Source organism: Sinohyriopsis cumingii, chromosome 12, assembly GCF_028554795.1.
Source record: "Sinohyriopsis cumingii isolate HCF-2022 chromosome 12, ASM2855479v2, whole genome shotgun sequence".
Taxonomy (NCBI): domain Eukaryota; kingdom Metazoa; phylum Mollusca; class Bivalvia; order Unionida; family Unionidae; genus Sinohyriopsis; species Sinohyriopsis cumingii.
This window is the reverse complement of record NC_142972.1, coordinates 30,140,201-30,162,922: the sequence shown is the minus strand read 5'-3', so window position 1 is coordinate 30,162,922 and position 22,722 is coordinate 30,140,201. Positions and strand designations below refer to the sequence as shown.

General features: G+C 37.3%; 1 protein-coding gene across 2 annotated transcripts in view; it reads right to left on the bottom strand.

Moving 5' to 3' along the window:
* The window catches only part of LOC149786179 (uncharacterized), a 91,860-nt gene extending 81,195 nt beyond the window's left edge, over positions 1-10,665 (bottom strand). The window contains exons 1-4 of one of the 2 annotated variants that reach the window (XM_089976535.1): positions 10,603-10,665; positions 9,714-10,053; positions 7,124-7,283; positions 5,585-5,755 (exon numbers count right to left, since the gene is read on the bottom strand). In XM_089976535.1, coding sequence (XP_089832661.1) covers positions 5,585-5,755; positions 7,124-7,283; positions 9,714-10,027 — 645 coding nt within the window. In that variant the 5' untranslated portion in view covers positions 10,028-10,053; positions 10,603-10,665. The remainder of the gene's footprint in view (positions 1-5,584; positions 5,756-7,123; positions 7,284-9,713; positions 10,054-10,602) is intronic. The other variant, XM_089976536.1, reaches the window with a different exon arrangement.
* Positions 10,666-22,722: the final 12,057 nt, after the last annotated feature.

Below are 22,722 nucleotides of genomic sequence, written 5' to 3'. Positions count from 1 at the left end.
ACGCTCGATGAGCCACGCAAAAATTAGGAATGTGAATGCCGGTCTCTTGCATGCATTCGAAATCGAAAAAGATGAAATTGCCTTTCTTCTTGTGACCGTCCTCTTTCTCTGGTGGGGGTTGGTATTTTTGCACGTAGCATTGGTGTTCCAAGTCCACGATGTGGTGACAAATGTGACATTTTTTCTTTCCTCGACATACGTGTGCCTTGGCAGTATTAGTACATATGCCTTGTCCACACGTAGGGCACAATCTCAGGAGTTGACAAGCACATTTCTTCTGTGAACCTTGCGTCTTCAAATGTTGTTGGTAACAGGTAGGGCTGACAAACGTGCGCAGACAAGTTGAACAAGGCACTGGTTCTTCGCTCAGACAGGGTGAAGAGGCCAAACATCCTGGGCATTTCATTCCACAATGCTTGTGTTGCTCTCGATTGTTATAACCATAATCACATTTCTCACAATAATAAGCATATCCCAGGAATCCGGTGATGGTGGTAATGGTATCGAAATGGTCATCGTGATAATAAACATGAATGTATTTTCCGTCCTTAAAATCTTGGCCTCGAAACAACAGAGGTCCGCGCATTTCTTGAGGGTGCACTTTCAAGGTGTATCGTGGAGCTAGGACATCTTGCAATTTTTGCATCTCAGGAATGCCACAGGGTGTGTCTTTGGACAGGTCAGCTTGTTGCAACAGGAGTTCTGCTTCGTTTCGTTGTTTGGCTCGATCAGAACGTTGAATAGTGTTCCAGGTTCTTTTCCATTCTACCGTGTCGTTCTTGTTGGCATAGGTTCATCCCACCACGATGGCACGGGCTAAACACATCTGGTCATGAGTGTTGTTAATTCGGACGAGACTCTTTTTGGTGTTGCGAAGGTCGTCCACCAATAACATCTTTTTGCGTCCAGTCCCTTGAGGAGGAGAGACGTCGGTCATGTCCAGTGTGGCTTTACCATCGGTGATGTCAAACTGATCATTAGATTGTTGTACGTGTTGAATCTTGTCCATGACTTTGGAAGAGGTCAATTCTGCAGGGGTGCTAAACTCGATCCAAACAGGGGATTTCAAACCGTCGTGTTGTATGGAAAGTCTCAAGCGATCGTCTTCTTTGGGTTGACATTGTCGCTTGAGTGCAGTGAGCAAAGAATCCCACACCCCAGTGATGAACACTTCTGCTTTCTCTAACGGCACTTCAGCCTTGAAATCTTTAAAGTTCACCGTGTATTTGTAAGCCGTGGTTCTAAATTTTCTAGAGGAGCGCTTTTCCGTCTCTCGAATGGAATATTATTTTTCAGGGTTGACTAAGGGTGGTGAACTTGGTTTAGAGGGTTCGGATTCTGGTTCACTCATGTCCTCTTCAAAATCACTGGCATGAATTTGTGCCAAGATTTCAGCCCTGGTACGAGGCGATAGATCACGTTTCTGCCTCTTACTTTCTTCTTCTTTCTTCTCGAATGAATAGGATCGTTTCATCTTGGGTGAAAAACGTCAAATGACTCAAGTTTAAACACCATGGACTAATTTATAGTCATGGCAGACCAGCGTATATAAAAGGGTGTGTGTCTTGTCCTTTCACTATTCATTTCACTCTCAAGCCGAGCACAACGATTGAACAGACTAGCCAAATCGAACGTTTCGTCAGAGCTTTGCGAGGGGTCATTAGAAAATTCTCTTCAGACCAGCCCACGGACTACTCTCCTTCCTTTCGAGATAAAAGTCAAGATACTTGCTATATCTGTCAGAAGAAAGGGCATTGGTCTTCAGAGTGTCCAGACCGTCAAAAAAGAAAAAAAGGCCTAAAAAAGACAAAAGTCAAGATACCTGTTATTATTGTAAAGAAAAAGGACATTGGTCTCCAGATTGCCCAAAATAGAAACAAGAGGAGTCAGAAGAAAACAGGAATTCTTCAGAAGAAGAGAGGGATTCTTCAGAGGAAGAGAGGGATTCTTCAGAGGAAGAAGAGGAAGAAAGAAGACAATTCTATTTACAAGAGGCAAAGAAACAGGAGAAGAAAAGAAGAAGAAGGGAAGAAAATGAGGAGAAAGAAGAGGAAAAGACGGTGAAGAAATTCAAAAAAACAGAGAGACTAAACAAGGAGAAAGAAGAGGTGAATGAACTTTTTTTAAAGTGTTGTGTTGTGAATTGTGAATTGGATTGTAAAAATGGATAAAAGAATAAATTAATGATATAAGGTAAGTGTCTTTGAGTTTTGATTTTAAAATAAGAAACTACACTCACGCACTCATACAAAGACACGTACTATAGGGGGTAAAATGGGTTGGTTTATTTTTTTTCTGAGTTATTGGCAAATTGAAAGGCTATCTCTTTTCGAGAAATGTGGGTGGCCCTGAAAAGGGCCTTTTTATTTTGGTGTAGGGGTGAGTTTAAGCAATCAACTTTAACTGCCTTAAGCCTTTGCCACGGCCAAGGCCTACTTCTGGACTGTGTAACGTTGATGATGATGATTGGGTTGAAATCACTAAGGGTGGTACGGTAGGCTTAGTCACAGGGTTGACGTGTTTAGCTCGGGAAGGTCGTATTCTCTTCGGTCGTAATAAAGAAGTCTGATACATTTGTTTCAGACTTCTTAACTCCGCTAAAATGTCCAACAATACCGTGACCATTTGATTTTCACCCTCTTGTTTCTTTGCTGCTACTTCTTCTTGCTGTTGTTGCTGTTGTTTTTTTCTTACCTCTTCTTCTTGCTGCTGTTGCTGTAGGAGAAAAGCTTGTTCCGCTTCCTTTTGTCGTTGTATAAATTTCTCCAATTCTTCTTTCTGTCTCTGTCTAAAATTCTCCACTTGCGGTAATGAAGAAGGTAACGAAGGTTCCGGAACAAATTCTTGCGAGGAGAGAAAATCCACAAAATCCCAATTCACCTCTTCTGAAAGTAAGTCCGGGTTCCCTTGGGCAGTCTCCCCTGTTGGTGCACCCCAATGGATCGTTTTCTGAATTTCCGTCATGTTGAATCACTGTCGTATAGATTGACTGTACACAAGCGCTAGCGAATCTATATAGACCAACTGACGTCACAGACTGCTCTCTTCGGATTGGATGCGGGCTGACTGAATTTTGTAACGCGTGTTCGGATTGGTGAATGAACTCAATCCGTTTCAATCCTTCGTCTACCTATAAATAAGCGCAGTTCACTGCATTGATTCACCTGTTCTCGTCGCTTCAAGATGTGGACCACAGTCGAATCATCCACCCTTGTGTCTTCCATGATGTATAGAACGGACATGCTCATGTAAGTCCGATCCAAGTGGACCGTTGTCCACAGGACAAACACCAGTCTGTGGATACGTAGGATCTACGTAGAAAGACAAGGATGCCTCAAAAGAGTGCTGATTTAAGGGCCAACAGTGAGACGAAGCCTAAGGACAAGAAGAAGACCAATGCGGTGCCCTTTATGTTAATGGATACATTAACATAAACCCAAAGGCCCTTTTCAGGGCCACACATATTTCTCGAAAAGAGAATGACTTTTCAATTGCCTACCCCTTTTTTAAATTTAAATTTAAATTTAAATTTAAAAAATTTTTTTTTAAAAAAAAAAAAAAAATCCCTTATTCAATTCCCCTTGTCCCTAGACAAGCCCAAACTCTATTCCCCCATGTTAATTTCCCTTGTCGCTAGACAGACCCACACTATAGTTCCATGTTAAATTCCCCTTGTCGGTAAAGTGACCCACGATTTATTCCCATGTTAATTCCCCTTGCCGGTAATCTGACCCACGATTTTTCGCCATGTTAAATTTCCATTGTCGGTAATCTGACCCGGGGGGGGGGGGGTCTGTAATGCTAATTCCCATTGTACGTAAAGTGCCCGTATTCACTACTAACACTTATAGATTCACCAATTATATGACAGTTATCTCTATGTACAACACTTCTCGATTCACCAGTAATATGGCAATTATCTCTAAGTACAGCACCTGTAGATTCACCAGTAATATGCGGATATCTCTAGCGTTATCACAAATATGGCAAAAGATGCATTTTTAAATTTAGTTTTATCATAATCAGTGATTATCGTTCTTGTTAGCTGTCTTGAAAATATCCCTGATATTTGTTTTCCATTTCTACGCTTAAACTAATAATAAATATTTTATTTACTCCATTCTAACCCTACTTACTTTACCAAATGGCCATCACATCTGATAAGAAAATATTAAGAACTACATGTGAGCTGCTCAGCAATTTGTTTTGTAATTTTACGGCTTTTAAAAACTGGTTTAGTAGCATTAAATCGGTCGTATTATTTCCATAAAATATGAAGAAATAATTTCTACTTTATCAACTTTCTTATTTAATGTTTCAAAATCAGCATATATTAAAAATTAGAATTGCGCAGTATTATCCGTATACTGGTTTACCGCTGTATTTTATCCGGTGGTGGATACCACGGTACTTCCTCACTGCGCCGGTACTTCGCTAATTGCGGTCAATAAGGAATGTACGAAAATTCCAGAGCAATCTTGTTAAAAATTTAATGATAGTAGCAGCATGTTTTCATTTGATTGAAGTAACAAAACAATTAAAACAGTTATTTTTTTAAAAAAAAATAATTATATTTGGCACAATGAAATTTGAATATTACAAATATAATTATATTTATGAACCTTTAATCACATATTGGACACGTGTTATATTAATTGAGTAGTTAGTACATTGTAATCTTCAGTGTCAACACTTCCTATTTTTATCAACAAACTCTCCAATATCAGTACAATGACTTTCCTAGGATGTCTGCTATAGCGTAAGCTTAATCATTCTACTTAAGTTACAGTTTTTAGATCACAACTTACACAACACTTAAAATAATATGAAATATATTTACTGTAAGGTACTGAAAATGTAATTTTCGGGGTGGGTGGGTGGGTGCGATTTTCTTTTGACCTGAGATATTTATTTATTTTTTAATCTTAATATAGTTTTCTTCAAAATGATACAATATATACGGTCTGGTGGGTTTGGGGGCTGTAAATCAAAGAAAGCTTTTTCTTAAAGCTATTGATAGCTGGATTTTTCTTTTGAAGTGTCTGGCCCATCTCTCAGGACATTAAATTGTTGATCACTAATACAATTTAAGTATACGTTAGTACGTAACACGGTATGTTCACAAATATCGCTGTATACCGCGCTACAAAATTATTCTTGGCACCCATCTGTATTACAAATGGCACCTTAATCTTCATTTTATAATTGTTGTACATTAAAATAGTTTTGCCTTTCACATGTCATACACTTTGTACTTCTAAGTCAAGCGCGTGGCAATCTGTGCCAAGCCTCTGGCTATCAATACACTTTTTTTTCTAAGAGTTAGCCACTATAAAACTATGCAGGTATCTTCTACATGCATATTTATATGCTCATATTTACTGTAATTATATACAACTTTCGAAATAGTTTTCATTCATTCCTAATGATGGTGCTCATTTGCATTTATTAATAACAGATGACGTTATAATAAAAATGTGATCAATGAACATAGTCTCAAGCGATACGTTACGTTATATAGCAAGCACGAAAAAGATTTAACTTTTGTAAACTTGGGTAATGAATAATCTATAGATACAATTACCTGAGCATCAAAAGTGACGCGTGATGCCGGTATGTTCTCTGGTCCCCCGTGAACATCAAAGTGTTTACATCCAGCATTTGCCCGCAGGTAGCGTGGGTGATCCCCTTGTAACCCTTGAACAAAACTGGCGGCGTAAGTTCCACTTAGGTAAGGATCCTCTCCGTATGTTTCCTGAATTAGAACACAGAAAGGCAAAACCAAACTATGTTGACAAAACATCATTGTCTGTCATCCTTTAACTTCTTTTTAGCGAGCGTAATTAACGTGATTAGTCATTTCTCATGTACATACCAGTCGTGAACGGTTTACTGTGTATCAACAATTCCCGGAGATGCTTGGTAATATAAAACACTTAAACTTTGCCATGAAGCTCTGACTTTTCTTCCATATTTCGGACAAGATTAGCGTGTACAGTAAATCGTGTGTGATTTATATGTAGTTATAAAATTATACGCACATATTTTGTTTTCAGATATTTCAAGCCAGCGCTAAGAAACCTTTCCCTGACAAAAATGAGGTAATTCGGAAAAGTTGAACTCTTAAACATTTGCCATTTGTTTTACCCAGTTTCTATACAAAAGAAAATGGTGTCTCGTGATGTTTTACCTGGTGTGTGCCCCAAAGAGGGTGTCTCGTAGTGTTTTACCTGGTTTCTGCCCCAAAGAGGGTGTCTTGTAATGTTTTACCGGGTTTCTACCCTAAAGAAGGTGTCTCATGATTTTGTACCTGGTTTCTGCCCCAAAGAGGGTGTCTCATAATGTTTTACCTGGTTTCTACCCCAAAGAGGGTGTCTCATGATGTTTTACCTTGTGTGCCCCAAAGAGGGCGTCTCACAATGTTTTACCTGGTGTCTGCCCTAAAGTTGATGTCTCATAATGTTTTATCTGGTGTCTGTTCCAAAGAGGGTCTTATAATGTTACCTGATGACTGTTGTCACAAAGAGGGTGTCTAGTAATATTTTACCTGATTTCTGCCCCAAAGAGGGTGTCTGATGATGTTTTACCTGGTGTACCCCAAAGAATGAGTCTCACGATGTTTTACCTCGTGTGCCCCAAAGAAGGTGTCTCATGATGTTTTACTTCTTGTGCCCCAAAGACGGTGTCTCATGATGTTTTAGTTGGTGTGCCCCACAGAGGGAGGCTCATATTTTACCTGGTGTGCCCCAAAGAGGGTGTCTCTTGAATGTTTTACCTGGTGTCCTCCCCAAAGAGGGTCTCATGATGTTTTACCTGGTGTGTCCCTAAGAGGGTGTATCATGGTGTTTTACCTGGTGTCTATCCCAAAGAGGGTCTCATAATATTACCTGGTGTCTGCACGAAAGAGTGTGTCTCATAATGTTTTACCTGGTGTCTGTCCCAAAGAGGGTCTCATAATATTACCTGGTGCCTGCCCCAAAGAGGGTGTCTCGTAATGGTTTACCTGGTTTTTGCCTCAAAGAGGGTGTCTTGTGATATTTTACCTGGTGTCTGTCCCAAAGAAGGTGGCTCGTGATGTTTTACCTGGTTCTTACCCTAAAGATGGTGTCTCATGATGTTTTACCTGGTTTCTGCCCCAAAGAGGGTGTCTCATGATGTTTATAACGGGGCTGAAGCAACTGATGCCTTTATGATCACCATAGATGCCATGCCTAGAGAAGTCTGTGTATTTAGCTCGGACCTCTATACCTGTAGCCTGGGCGACCTCAAATATAATTGATGGACTGAAGGAAAAAAAAATTCGTGTCATCGTAGAGGAAATACGAGGTTTTATGATGATAATGTATGTATGAGCAATAAGGGAAACTCAGTAAAAAGGATGATAGCGTTCGTGAGGCATTATGTTGTTTTCAAGTTCAATTTTTATTTAAAATTCTCCACAATATGGACAAATTTCCATTCAGAGTGAAACTGAGATATGTATCAATATGACTTTATGTTTCTGAAAAGTTATCAAATAACATGTACCCTATAGTTACGACGATAGACTGATTAAAGCCACTGCCCTGGCAAACGGGTATGCGTTTTAAAAAATGTCAAGTTATACGAGCTTTTTTTAATAATGCCCTGAGCCTCCCTTCCACCAATCCCCGTTCCCCCCCCCCCCCCCCCGTTGCATTGGATAAAATTACATGTTGAAGTAAACTATATATCGATGTAAACTGTCTAATACTTAGTCTTATATAGTCTGTAATAATTATACACATATCAAGGGCATTTTACGGGCTGCTCTCAGGGTGTATTTGTACATCTAAAAGCTCCCCACCCCAATAGTAAGTGCCCAGTACCCCACCACCACCCCGCCAGTCCTTAATCTAGCGCTGCATGTGACACTGGTGTTTAGTCACCAGAAACACGCGCAACTCTTAGAAAAGAAAAACGCAAATACACTAGTGTCCGTATAAAAAAAAGAAAATTAAACAAACAATCTGATAACTATACATAATGAAAGGGAATAAGCATTGCTAGCAGTGCATGTAAACAATCACACACCACCGTCATAGTTCAGATCCATTTTCTGCACAAATTACATGCGAGGTATTTTTATATGGATAATATTGTGATTTATGTGTTTAATGCTTGTACGTGATATTGGTAACTAAATACCAATATCATATTGTCCAAAATAATTTGTAAAGGAGTACAAAAGCGGTGTTAAAAGAAAGACCATGTCAATAATATATTTTTTTTATATATTTCTTTATATTTAGATATGTTCGAATGTCCGTCCATCCTTTCTGACAAGTTTATTGACACTGTTGTACAAACCGTACTTTATTTGCACATTAAATTGGTGGAAAATTTCATTGCTCTACTTGTAAATGACCTGATTAGGTGTTCGTGCCACAAAAACAACTTCATCATTGTAATATTTTTTATTTTTTAAAAAAAACGGGTTTGAACATATACATTTTGTTGAAAACTTTGCTAACACTATCGCACAAAAACCACTTGACGTTGACAAATTACATTTTGGTAGGCATGTTTGTAATCATGTGTAAAGTGTCTGTTTCGATTATTGTGCAAAAATAACATTACTTTTTTAAGTTGCCGTTTGATAATTTCATAACTTGGACCTTCTTGGTGAAAAATGTTAGCACATTTACACAAAACCCACTTGACACGGACCACTGAAATTAGGTAGGAATGTTTGCATGCACATGTAGATGACATTGCAAACCATTAAAATAAATCTTTTAATTTATTACACATTTTCAGCTCTTTTGGATGGACTTCGACCATTCCTTTGCTACACTGGGGACATACGTAACATAAGCCTAGTTTGACTGTTTGAAGTTTGAAGATCACAAGTACGTAGCCGTGCGGGGCCCCGACTGGCCCAGTGGTCTAAAGCGCTCTCCGTCACGGATAACTGCCATCTCACCTCTGTCTGCGTGGGTTCGAGTCTCGGGCTCGGCCAATGCTGATATGTGAGAAAGCTTGCCGGTAGCTTCTCGTGGGTCGGTGGTTCTTTCCGAGGTTTTCCCGGGTTTTTCTTTTACCATTAATACTGGCCGCCATGTATAGCCTATATTGTGCTGAATAAATGGCGTTAAACCCTATAATAACAATAACAACGTAGCCGTGCCAAGTATCTATTTACACTATTGAGCCTCATAAAATTTTTCAGGTAATAGACGTACTGCAATGAAGTTTCTTTAGCTTATGCTCATCACACTCAATATCTGAGAGGTGTAGTTTTGCATGAGTGAACCAAACCACATAAAATAGATCATCATATGAAAATAACAAAATAACAGTGGAGAATTAGACATTTTCGTATTCAATTCACTGGGGGAAACCCTGAATAGTAAATATAGAGGACTATGTTCAAAAACAACTTTACGTAAGCATGTACCATGTAAGTAGGGATGTGTATATATCAGCATGTACTATGTAAGTAGGGACGAGTATCTCTGTATGATAATATATTTGCTACAAGTTCGGTAGTGTATGTCTTGATAGGAAAACTGAATGTACAGTTGATGCAATCTGTATCCGTATGCGTCACGATATTAACACAATATAAAACCCTTGTTTTCACAGTTTTGAGAAAACCATTTGATGTATGTATGTGCATAAGCAAGTGCGTACATAATGCGTTAATGATTGTCTGTTTGTTTGTTTGTCTGTCTGTATTAATGTATGTTTACCTGAACGACGCCGCCAGCCCCAAAGACTGGGGAAATGACGTAGCAGGCCCGGCCGAGGCGTCGCCCCTCAGACACTCCGTATTCCAAGAGTATGGTTTGATTCCTAATCTATTAATGGCTGGTGCAGGGCCACCCTGAGGTCCGGCCCCACCCTTAGACATCTGTACCATCAGCTCCTCCAGTGTGAGTCTTTTTACCAGGTCATCCACTCTGACATCCCAGGGGAGGGAGACATTCAGGAAGGGATAGTCACCCAGTATTCCCGGTAAAGAGCTAAACATCAACGCTATAGCTACTGAACACATGCTCCACATTTCTCTTGTTGTCACTTTGATCTACACTTAGAATCATAAATAGTACATTGTATATGCATAAATGAACTAGATTTCAAAAAAAAATATAATGCTTTGTTTATAATTGCAACTGCAGTAAATCATAAGCGTTCATGTTACGAAAGCATTACACGTGACACTTTTACAAATACAGACGCTTCTTACGCCGAAGGTAGCCTTCTGTGCTCATATGTATGTTATTTGACGTGTACGTTTTTATCAGGCAAGTCAATGCAGTGGAACCTATGTTTTCTTTAGACTGCTTTCATCGGAGCTGTTAAACTGTTTGCAATCATTTTTAAGGCAACATGAAATTGAAAAGCATGATTTATGGGCAGTAACCCGATTATCATTTAGACACGTTAATAACGTTACACTTCGGTCAGAAAAAATACATAGAAGCTCACGGAAAATTAACAAGCACATAAATCAATATTTCGACATATGCATTACCTTATACATAAAACTTTATAAAACTCACAAGACGTGAATAATAATTAAGTTTCTAGGTCGCTAATTAGTGGCACGAACATGTAAAATGATTTTCTTTTTCTTACCTATATGTGTCCTGGCCGGTGATCCTAAATAGTACTATCAACTATCAAAGAGGTTGTGGTTTTATAGTCATAAAGTCACGTGATCTAAGGCTAATTGTCACATGAAAAGTCGGAATGTATGCAAATTTTAAGACAACATATTGCAAGTAAAATGACAAGCATTAGAGTATTAGCAATTCAAATCAAAATAATAGAGATCAGACATGGTAATACATTTGCATTTTCTATTTACACATCACTCAATTTTGTAAAATTTAAAAAAATAGTTTTATCATTTATGTCTCCGACATTTCGTTTGTTTAAAAATGGTAATACTTTACAAATTATTTAGACATGACCCTTGGTAAAATTTAGTATGAGAAGTCAAATAGCGAAGGTCACATAAACAGGATTTAGGTCATGACCTTAGATAGCAACTCTACATACCTACAAACACGATTTCTGAGTTACACAGATCCCCCGAAACAGTCGTGTTTTACAAAAAAAGATTTTCAGAAATCTTTACAGAGAAAAAGAGGGACAGAGGTCTTACCATACACCAGGATATATACCCGTAATATATGGCCTGTATTATACAGAGGCGGCGTTAGGAGTACGCGGGGTCTAGGGCCGACCATGACCGCGCGGACTAGAGTACCGGTATCTCGATTTGTATGCTACTGCAAACACTGATTATGTCTAGGCTAGATCAGCTTTCGCGATTTGCGTGCATTACGTGCGGCTTGCATCAGCGTTTCCAATTTACCGGAGAATATAGTTTGACAAACTCATGAGGACGACCTTAGGCCTGAAGCACGGGGCCCCCTCAAGAGCGGGGCCTGGAGCGGTCGCCCCATTTGCCAACCCCAAACACCGGTCCTGCCTGTATAAGAGTTAGACAGTCGTGTATAATGCTCATCAAAAATTATCACCTCGGGGCATAAGATACATTTGAGTGTCACAGAGGTGATATAAAGGGAAGCGGTCAGATGGAAACCATCTTCACGAGCCCAGGGTAGTCGATCCACTTTTAAACCTAGATTAAATGACGTAATTTGAAATTGTTCCATGAAGGAATCGAGTAAATTATTCCTCTCTAATGGGTATCATCCTCCATTGCACATATTACTTAATTCACTTGACTGAATAAAACAAAATCTTAATTTGGTATCTCAGATCATACATAGGCGGCATAGGAGAACAACGTAATGCTTATATATATATATATATATATATATATATATATATATATATATATATATATATATATCTGTGTGTGTGTGTGTGTGTGTATGTGTGTGGCAGTGAGCGTGAGAGTAATTAAGCGTTTTCTGGTAGGTACCAACATACACATGAGAAAATGGGGTGTCGTATCCATTACTACCGAATGGTGTACAACAACGTAAAGCTGTACATTATGAAAAACAATTTTTGTATCGTATAAGACACAAATATACAATCACAGGTACATACACATACTGTATACTGTAAGCAGCATGATATCATGAATACGTACACCAGTACTTACATGCATACATATACCTATTTATACTTACATACATACACAAATATACGAATCCGAATACATGCATACATGTATATGCACATACACATACATACACAGTGATGTATTTATGTATTCGTACATACAAGTGCATACATCTATAAACATGTGTATCCAGACGATGATGCTTTGCTGGACATTACGTAATTATGTCCATAATTTAGCAAGACATGTAAATGATGAACAATTTCTTAAGGAAAAGAGTTTACCAAACATTGAATATACTAATAAGATTATACGAATTTATATCCTTTTCTTGAGAAAATAGGGACAGTCAAGTTGTGAAATTCGTCACCAATGTCATCCCTATCACATACAGTGCATGTTCTGTCTTGGTGTGATATGATGTGATTTGGATTTTTAACGTAGCTTTAACGATTTTTCACTCATGTCGCTACGATGTCTGCAATGTGGCAGTTTATAGTGATGTCTAGCACTGGGGTATCATGCCGCAGATATGTAGCATGATGTCCCACCCAGTCACATTATCCTGACACCAGGCCGACCAGTCATAACACTAACTTCTTAATGCTGAGTGCCAAGCAAGGCAGCTGTTAGTACCATTTTTGTAAGTCTTTGGTATGACTCGGCCGGTGATCGAACCCACGACCTCCCACATCCGAGGCGGACGCTCTAAACCACTAGGCCACCGGAGCGGTCTATGTTCTGTCTTGGAATGTGCAGATTGTTTATTCTCCTATAGAGAAGATGCGTGGCTTTTTGCTCATGCAACACAGAGTTACAGATTTTAAAATGGTCGATTTTTAGAAAAGATAATACCTAGGTATTTAAATTCACTTCAAGTAGTAATGATATTTCCACCCAGTACTCAGTTTTAATTCAAAATTGAATACCATTCCTTTATCTAAAAATGAATATTTTTGTTTTTGTTAAATGGGATTTTTTTTTAAATTGTAGCGTACTCAAAGAAAATATTAGAGCTTGTGTTCCTTTTCGCACTTCACTGGAAGAGCCCATTCGCTTAATTTACATAAATGTAAAGTATTCAAAATGGAAAACCAACTTCACTTTATGAAAGGAAAGTCAAAAGGTGCGTTTTAGCAGAACAAAATCTACTACTTCGTTGCATTCAATGATAATATTCAAGTTATCGTAAATTAAAAGATTATGCCTACTTCGTGAACAGTAGCAACGTTCCTTTGAAGCCTGAGCTGATTCCATGTTGAAGAATGGTTCAATTTTTAAGGTAAAAAGTCAAAACGCCGCTGTGATTCATGGAAGGGGGAGCCATCGGCAAAGCGAGCAAAGATAAATTTGAGAACTCTTGATTGAAGGAGCATCAAAACATTGCACGAATGCAGAGCTCAAATCAATACAGTTTAACTATTTTAGCTAGTGTAGCCATTGCATGTTTGACAATCCGTCAGAGAAACGCAGATGCATTAAGATCATTATCTGTACTGAGAAAAATATAACAAGATCTTCAGTGAAAGTTTTAACAAGACAACCATTTAATCTATGATGAGAAAAAAAGTTGAACTCTATTGACAATTGCATCTCTTTTACATCTCCCAATTTCAGAACCATTGTGAGCAAAGTTAGCATCAAGTTAAAACTGTAATTCAATGCCCAATAGCCATACATCTGGTGCATTTTATTTATTTGTGTTGTGATCATGTAAGAGTGCACATGTGTGTGTATGTGTGTGTGTGTGTGTGTGTTTTCTTGTTTGAAAGAATAGTACTAAATTTGCAAAGAAAACATTTTCTTTTATACGAGTAGATAACTTATTTTCTTTGTACGTTTTCGCTTTATTGAGTCGCACCCAATGACCTTTCTGCCACCTCAAAACACTTTCTATGAAACTAACACACACACCCTACACACGCGCGCACGGAAATTATGCCACACTTATAACTCACCAGGTCGTAAAATAGTGGGAGGAAAATCTAGGATTATTTCCTCCTAATATACTTAAGCGCCAATATCAATGAAGAAACAAAATGCTTTATTTTCAATGAACAAACAGGTTATTTGTTTTTTTATTCATAAAGTCACAGGAGCTTATTAGAATAATGGCAATTAAAGTCAAAATACTTGGAGTTTGTACGTAGTAATACATCTACTTTTCTATCTTCGCATCTAAATATTTGAATAGTTAGATTTTTTTAAACTAGTTTTATTCTTATGACTCGGACAGTTCTTATTGTTACAGAAACTATTAAATTAAAAGTTATTTTCTTATTGTATATCCTCGCGTATAAGCTGATTACTCTGGGAAAAATAAAAATAGAAGAATGGAGGTCGGTTTATCCGTGGGACAAGGTCTATATTGTTATTGCAGCTCCCCGAAGACGAGATCACCTGTTTAACCAGACACCCCACCCCACCCCCAACCTCCTGTACTGAAACCCTACGTGAAGATGACCATCCATTCAGAAGGAGTTGCAATAACAAGATTTATAAATAAGGCTGTACTTATGGGTCGTCTTAAGCGCGGGACATGCAAGTTTTAAAATTTTACCTTTTCGTTTTCGTGGGTTCGGCTTATACACCAACGAGCTTATACGCAAGTACATAAGGTATAGTGTGAGATCTTTCTTAAGTATTCTGTCTCCGAATTTGAAAATAAGTTGAGACCATGCAGACAGGATACTTACAAAAAATATGGCTTGAAAAAAGTGAAGAAAGGTCGTGCTCTGACTTTTGGAAGCATCATTGTTACAATGTCGTGTCAGTTTTTGCTAATCTTTATAATCATGTCGGAACCTATCTCGGATGTTTTTTTAATCTCCAAGAAATACGTCGTAGAGATGAAAAATAGAATTGCAGACTAAAAACGTTCATATATACATGTCTTCTGAAGACAAGGCTGACATTTCTACGGGGAATGTGGTTTGGGTGCAGTCACAAATATTAACCTATCATGAGGAAAGGATTGTAATGTTGTTGTTGTGCGTAACGCCATTTATCAGCACATGACTGGTATGCCGGCCAGTGTAACTGGTGGGGGAAACTACTGGCAAGCTTTCTCACATACCCAAATTAGCCGAGCCTGAGATTCGAACCCACGCAGACAGAGGTGAGATGGCAGTGATCGGCAAAGGCGAGTGCTTTAGACCACTCGGCCACCCGATGCGAAAGGTATGAAGAATTCAGCAACCATAACTGATTTTAAAAAATATTAACACATTAATTTTAGCGTGAAAAAAGAATCGTTTATCTGAACCACTCTCACATTAGGTACTGATCATTTGAAACATCTATTTTGAACATTTATAAATGGGTCATTTTTAGTTGAACATTTTAATTCTTGTGCCACTCGATGAAAGTGCACACAAAACAACAACTAAAGTTTATTTCACTTCTTCTTGCAAAAGGGATAGTAACTATAGTGTAATCAAAGATTAATCCTTGCAAAGGCGATGGTAACTATAGTATAATCAAAGATTACTCCTTGCAAAGGGGATAGTGTAATCAAACATTACTCTTTGGAAATGATATAGTAACCATAGTGTAATCAACTAATCAACGATTATTCCTTGCAAAGGGGATAGGAACCATAGTGTATTCAAGGATTATTCCTTGCAAAGAGGGCAGTAACCATAGCGTAATCAACGATTACTCCTTGCAATGGGGATAGTACCATGGTGTAATCAACTAATCAACGATTACTTCTTGCAAAGGGAACAGGAACTATAGTGTACTAAAAATGACTCAAAGAGGACAGGAACAATAGTGTAGTCAAAGATTACTCCTTACAAAGGGGATAGTGTAATCAAAGGTTACTCTTTCAAATGATATAATAACCATAGCGTAATAAAAGTTTTCTCATTGCAAAGGCGAATGGTAATCATAATGTAATCAAAGATTGCTCCTTGCAAAAGCGATGGTAACCACAGTGTAATCAACTTATCAACGATTATTCATTGCAAAGGAATAGTAACCATAGTGTAACCAAAGAGTATTCCTTGCAAAGAGGACAGTAACCATAGTGTAATCAAAGATTACTCCTTGCAAAGGAGATAGTAGCCATAGTGTAATCAACCAATCAACTATTAGTCTTTGCAAAGGGGAAAAGAACCATAGTGTAATCAAGGGGATAGTAACCATAATGTAATCAAAGATTACTCCTTGCAAAGGAGATAGTAGACATAGTGTGGTCGACTAATCAACGATTACTCTTTGCAGAAGGGAAAATAACCATAGTGTAATCAAGGGTATAGTCACCATAATGTAATCAAATAATCAAAGATTACTCATACTGTAATCAACGATTACATATTAGACTTTCACTCGTCTCAGGGAGCCCCGATAGTTCAAGGGTTAGCGTGTCGGATTCACTACCCAAAAGATGCGGATGGGGAATTCTACCTTCGGACTAGCCTGGGTCAGCTACTGTGGTGTGTCCTGTTGGTTTTGCTATGCCGTAAAGCACCAAACCAAACCATGGCTAGTCTCCAGTAGCCATTTGAATTATTATCGTGCAGAAATACTTGCCGACTACGGTGATCTTAGCAACTTTTCTAGCAAGATTGTATTGCAGCCTTATGTCTTTACATTTGAACTTCTAATAATTTTAATATTTAAAATTTTAACTTTTAATTGGCGCTATATAGCCAGCATTGTGTTGACATATAGTGAAACCATCTATCTACCCACCAATCCAACTACCCATCTACTTACCTACCTACCCATCCAACTATACATATATATATATATATATATATATATATATATATATATATATATATATATATATATATATATATATATACATACATACATACATACATACCGTGATAGGGCACAAAGACATAGAATATTTTTAAAGAATATTCTCTATCATAATAAGACGTCACAAAACAAAACATTGTCTTGTTTTTGTATTTATTTTTAAAAATCATTATTCTTAAAATTTTAAAATATGTATGGAAAGATATCACCAGTGTCCACCCCTAGAAGCCAGATTAAACCCATAGAAGAATGTTTTTAACCCAAGAACGATTTTAACCCTAGACGCCATACTTTACCAGGAGAAAGAGATATCATCATTGTCCATCCCTAGAAACCCGATTTTACCCCTAGAAGCCATATTATTCTGGGTGAAAGATATTATCATTGTCCACCCCTAGAAGCCAGATTTTACCAAGTGGAAGTCGCAGGCTTTGAGTAACCCTGGAGTGACAACCCAGTACAGTCAACCTCAATAATTACCTTGATTAAACGTTACACGTGAAGCATCACATGAAAAACACTAAGTTCATACACCTAATTCCTACATCTAATCCCATAAACAATACAAACTTAACCTGATGAGGGCAACACATCAGTATATACAAAGCATAGTCATTAATATGGAAAGTTTACCGTCGAATAAACATATTTATTTCTACTTCCAACTTTACTTTTCAGAAAGAACGTTCTGTGTAGGCTAAAATGAACCAAGAACTATTAGTAATGTTAGACAATTACAATAACAATTTTTTTTATCACACTCAGATTTTAATGCGCAACATATGAGGTAAAATATTTGTATCTCACATGTATTTGTGTACATCAGCCATAGACGATATTTTACATTGCATGCGTGTACATCAGCCATGGACGATATCTCACATTGCGTGCGTGTACAACAGGCATGGACGATATCATTTTTTGACATTAATTGCTTAGATAAATAGCAATATCACAGTCAATATTCCAGTGGAATACGAGCATGTACAAACTTAAACATATGGATGTTGACAGAAATAGAAAGCCAGGATAAAAATTACGATAAATAAAACACAAACTGATCTGTAATATACTGGTGACTTTTACGATGATGAACCGATGGTAGTTTTCTCTTTCTGAAATAAAATGGAAAGAAAAACATGCACATCGACTAAAGACAACTACAAATGAATGAAAACGAGATACAATAATATCCATAATGTTACACAGTGTTATTAAAACATAAACTTTCTCATAGTATAATAGTTTAAACTTGGGAACATTTTGTCTCATGGAGGAGTGTTTGAGTAGTAGTTGCTTTCTTCTTGTTTCTCTGAAATAGCTGCATTCAATAAGGTAATGAAATTCATCACCCACACAGTTTACACGCCAAGTTGCAGATATTTCATGTCTAGGCAATTTTTCACATCATCCCTTCTTTATAGGTCAAAGGTGATTGCATGTTCGAAATTTTATTATATTTTCCCTATATTTATTGGATGGATCTTTTAATAAATAATGTTCTAATTTTGATATTGTTTTAATAATTATATATGTATGGGCTTGTGTCGAGTTAGTAATGAATGATTCCCATGTCTGTATAAATATCGTTTCATAAAGATTGCATCTAACCAGGATCGATTGGGAATATTTTGATTAAACAAAGTAAAGTGAAACATGGTTTACGATGAGATCTTATCAATGATCCCATTCTACTTACTTCTATCTGGGCTATTATTATAACCCTGCAATAGCCTCAGATCAAAGGATAGGAGATAGGTTAGTTTTCTCTATCATTAATGATGTTTACCCAATAGCCATTGTACATTTTATTTGTAAATGTAGACGAATTATATCCATCTCACAATAAATCATATAAGCGGGGGGTGGGGTGGATTTTCAACTTCTAGCACAGATTTCAGAAAGTCTAAATGAACCCGTTCGATAATCATTGATTTTTCAGATCCCCAGATCTCAGCTGCATGTGTAACAATTTGAATCATTGTAGTACCGAAAAGTTTAAGCTGAAATTCAACATAAAAACTAAGACTTGATATTCTTTTAGTAAAAAGGGTTCAGAGCTTTCTTGGCTTGACCAATTAGAGCCTTAATTCCAAACAAATATCTATCATTCTTCTCAAGGATAATTTCTGACAATTTCAAGTTCTGAATCTTCTAACTTGAATTTCACATTTTGTCTATTTTTATATTTGGCAAAATAAAATCACAACGTTTTTGTTATGCTTGTGTTAATTGCAAGTTCATATCAATCTGGCTGATATGGCTAGCTCCTCATTCATGGGCTGTTTTACCATCAGCATCAAGTCCAAACGGCTGGCTCCTCATTCATGGGCTGTTTTACCGCCATTATCTAGCCCGTATAGGTGGCTCCTCGTTAATGGGCTGTTTTACCGCCAGTATCTAGCCCGTATAGGTGGCTCCTCATTCATGGGCTGTTTTACCATCAGCATCAAGTCCATATGGCTGGCTCCTCATTCATGGGTTGTTTTACCATCAGCGTCAAGTCCATATGGCTGGCTCCTCATTTATGGGCTGTTTTACCATCAGCATCAAGTCCATATGCCTGGCTCCTCATTCATGGGTTGTTTTACCGTCAGTATCAAGCCCATGCGGCTGGCTCCTCATTTATGGGCTGTTTTACCATCAGCATCAAGTCCATATGCCTGGCTCCTCATTCATGGGTTGTTTTACCGTCAGTATCTAGCCCATGCGGCTGGCTCCTCATTTATGGGCTGTTTTACTGTCAATATCAAGCCCATACGACTGGCTCCACATTCATGGGCTGTTTTACCGTCAGTATCTAGCCCATACGGTTGGCTCCTTATTCATGGACTGTATTACAGTTAGTATCTAGCCCATATAGCTGACTCCTTATTCGTGAGCAGTCACCGATTTGATTTTACAAGCTCTTCTGAAGGTGATAGACTTATTAGTTTAGCACACCACTTATTTTTGTCTTGCACAAGTCATCTATTTTCCCTTTTCTATAAAATATGATTTCTACAAATATTTGTTCTGAAATTATATCAAATGTACACTGGTGTATGTGCATATCAATGATGGAGACGTGCTTAAAATTTTAATAGTAGACATGGTTAACAATTCATGCACAATTAGTGATGATTGTTGTAAATTTTGTTTAAAGTACTTACAAGTATTGTTTTACACTGGATTGAGATTAAAAATTTCTTAAAGTATCTAAAACTTTCAAAATACAATATTTCAATATATTTTAATGTTATATATTCCTCAAAATCAGCCTTCGTAAGCTTACTCAATAAACACTATAACATTGAAATGGATGATTGTTGTAATATACAATTATCTTTCATTTGCATTTTCACTTTGATTTTTGCACTGAATAATTTTCCTTGCTTCAGATGAGACACTGGAAAATTAAGATTATTAATGTCTTAATTGTTTTCAATACACACTCCACCAACACAATTTTTTCTTTTTTAGTCCAATTTGCACACTTTGTTTTTTTTTCCTCCATTTCTTATAACACACACACATTACACACTTCTATTTCTTATAACACACACAATGCAAACTTTCTTCTATTTCTTATATAACACACAACACACTTTCATCCATTTCTTTTTCAACACACAATACACTTTCATCCATTGCTTTTTCAACATGCAATATACGTTCATCCATTGCTTATATAATACACAATACACTTTCATCCACTGTTTATACAACACACAATACACTTTCATCCATTTCTTATTCAACACACAATACACTTTCATCCATTTCTTTTTCAACACACAATATACTTTCATACATTTCTTATTCAACACACAACAAACTTTCATCCATTTCTTTTACAACACGCAATACACTTTCATCCATTTCGTATTCAACACACAATACACTTTCATCCATTGCTTATGGAACACACAACACACTTTCATCCATTTCTTATTTAACACACAATACACTTTCATCCATTTCTTATGGAACACACAATACACTTTCATCCATTTCTTTCTCAACACACAATACACTTTCATCCATTTCTTTTTCAACACACAATATACTTTCATACATTTCTTATTCAACACACAATACACTTTCATCCATTTCTTTTTCAACACAATACACTTTCATCCATTGCTTATATAACACTAAATACACTTTCATCCATTTCTTATTTAACACACAATACACTTTCATCCATTTCTTATTTAACACACAATACACTTTCATCCATTTCTTATGGAACACAAAATACTTTCATCCATTTGTTGTACAATGCAACAACACTTTCATTCATTGCTCATATAACACACAATACACTTTTGTCCATTGCTTATATAACATAAAATACTTTCATCCATTTCTTATTTAACACACAACATACTTTCATCCATTTCTTTTTTAACACACAGTACACTTTCATCCATTTCTTGTACAACACACACTTCACTTTCATCCATTTCTTATTTAACACACAATACACTTTCATCCATTTCTTATGGAACACACAATACACCTTCATCCATTTTTTGTACAACACACAATACACTTTCATCCATTTCTTATTTAACACAAAATACTTTCATCCATTTGTTGTACAACGCACAATACACTTTCATTCACTGCTTATATAACACACAATACACTTTCATCCATTGCTTATATAACATAAAATACTTTCATCCATTTTTTATTTAACGCACAACATACTTTCATCCATTTCTTATTTAACAAACAATACATTTTCATCCATTACTTGTACAACAAACAATACACTTTCATCCATTTCTTATGGAACACACAATACATTTTCATCCATTGCTTGTACAACACACAGTACACTTTCATCCATTTCTTATACAACACACAATACGCTTTTCCATTTCTTATAAAACACAAATTCGGAAATGGCCCTAGGATGTGCAGGGCCCAAGGCAGCAAGCGATGAGTGGGGCCCCCAGCAAAAAAATTGCATTCCAGAGTTAATTTAAGTCAGCAGCACAGGGCCCCTGAAAGCGCAGATCCCAAGGCGGTTGCCTCGTTCGTCTTGTTCTAGGGCCGGGCCTGCACACAACACACACTATTCAAAAGCATATTCAGATTATAGTTGCTATGGAAGCTTGTGAGGTTCTCCTTAGCAATAAGCATCTTTCAAACTCTCATTATTGAAGATCTTGATAAACAACTTAATAATTTGAGTATTACACCATCCCCATTGAAATTAACTCAGATCTGATTATAATAGTGTTCATAAAAAATACATTGATTGGACACTCACATGAAGGATAAACTTAAACTTGGGTATTTGGAATCAAGTTTCTCACTCAGCTTGAGAAGTTTCATAAATATAGATCCTGGTCTTAGAGAAATCACAGCTGAGAAGGAATTCCTGTGTGGTCTCCAGTTAGCAAAAAGGAGAAACCAGAGAGGGCATAAGTATAGTCTTCTTTCGGGAACCAAGCTGCCATGGAGTTCAAGGACCCTATGAGAGGTAAAGGCAATCCACCAAGGTCTTGGCTGGAGGAGCTGCAAAAGAGCCAGGATCCAGGTTTAATATCCTGTCCAGTGAAACATGAACTTGCCCTGAAACATAAACTTGCCCTGAATTGGTGAGGAAGTTCATCCCCACATAAATGAAATCCTGGATAAGGATTAGCTCAATTTCTTTTCATTGGAATAAGTCCTAGCTGGGTAACTATGGACCAGCAGCAGGACAGAATTTGCAAAAGGGACTCTTTGAGGTTCTTGTGTAAAAAGCAGTCACTGAAATACTGGAGGATGAGGAATTCCATAACCTCCAGTTGAGTGGCAACTACAACATCCACTCTGAGAGTGCAGGCTAGACAGAACAACTGGGTTTTAAATAAGAAAACCTCATCCAAACAAAACTT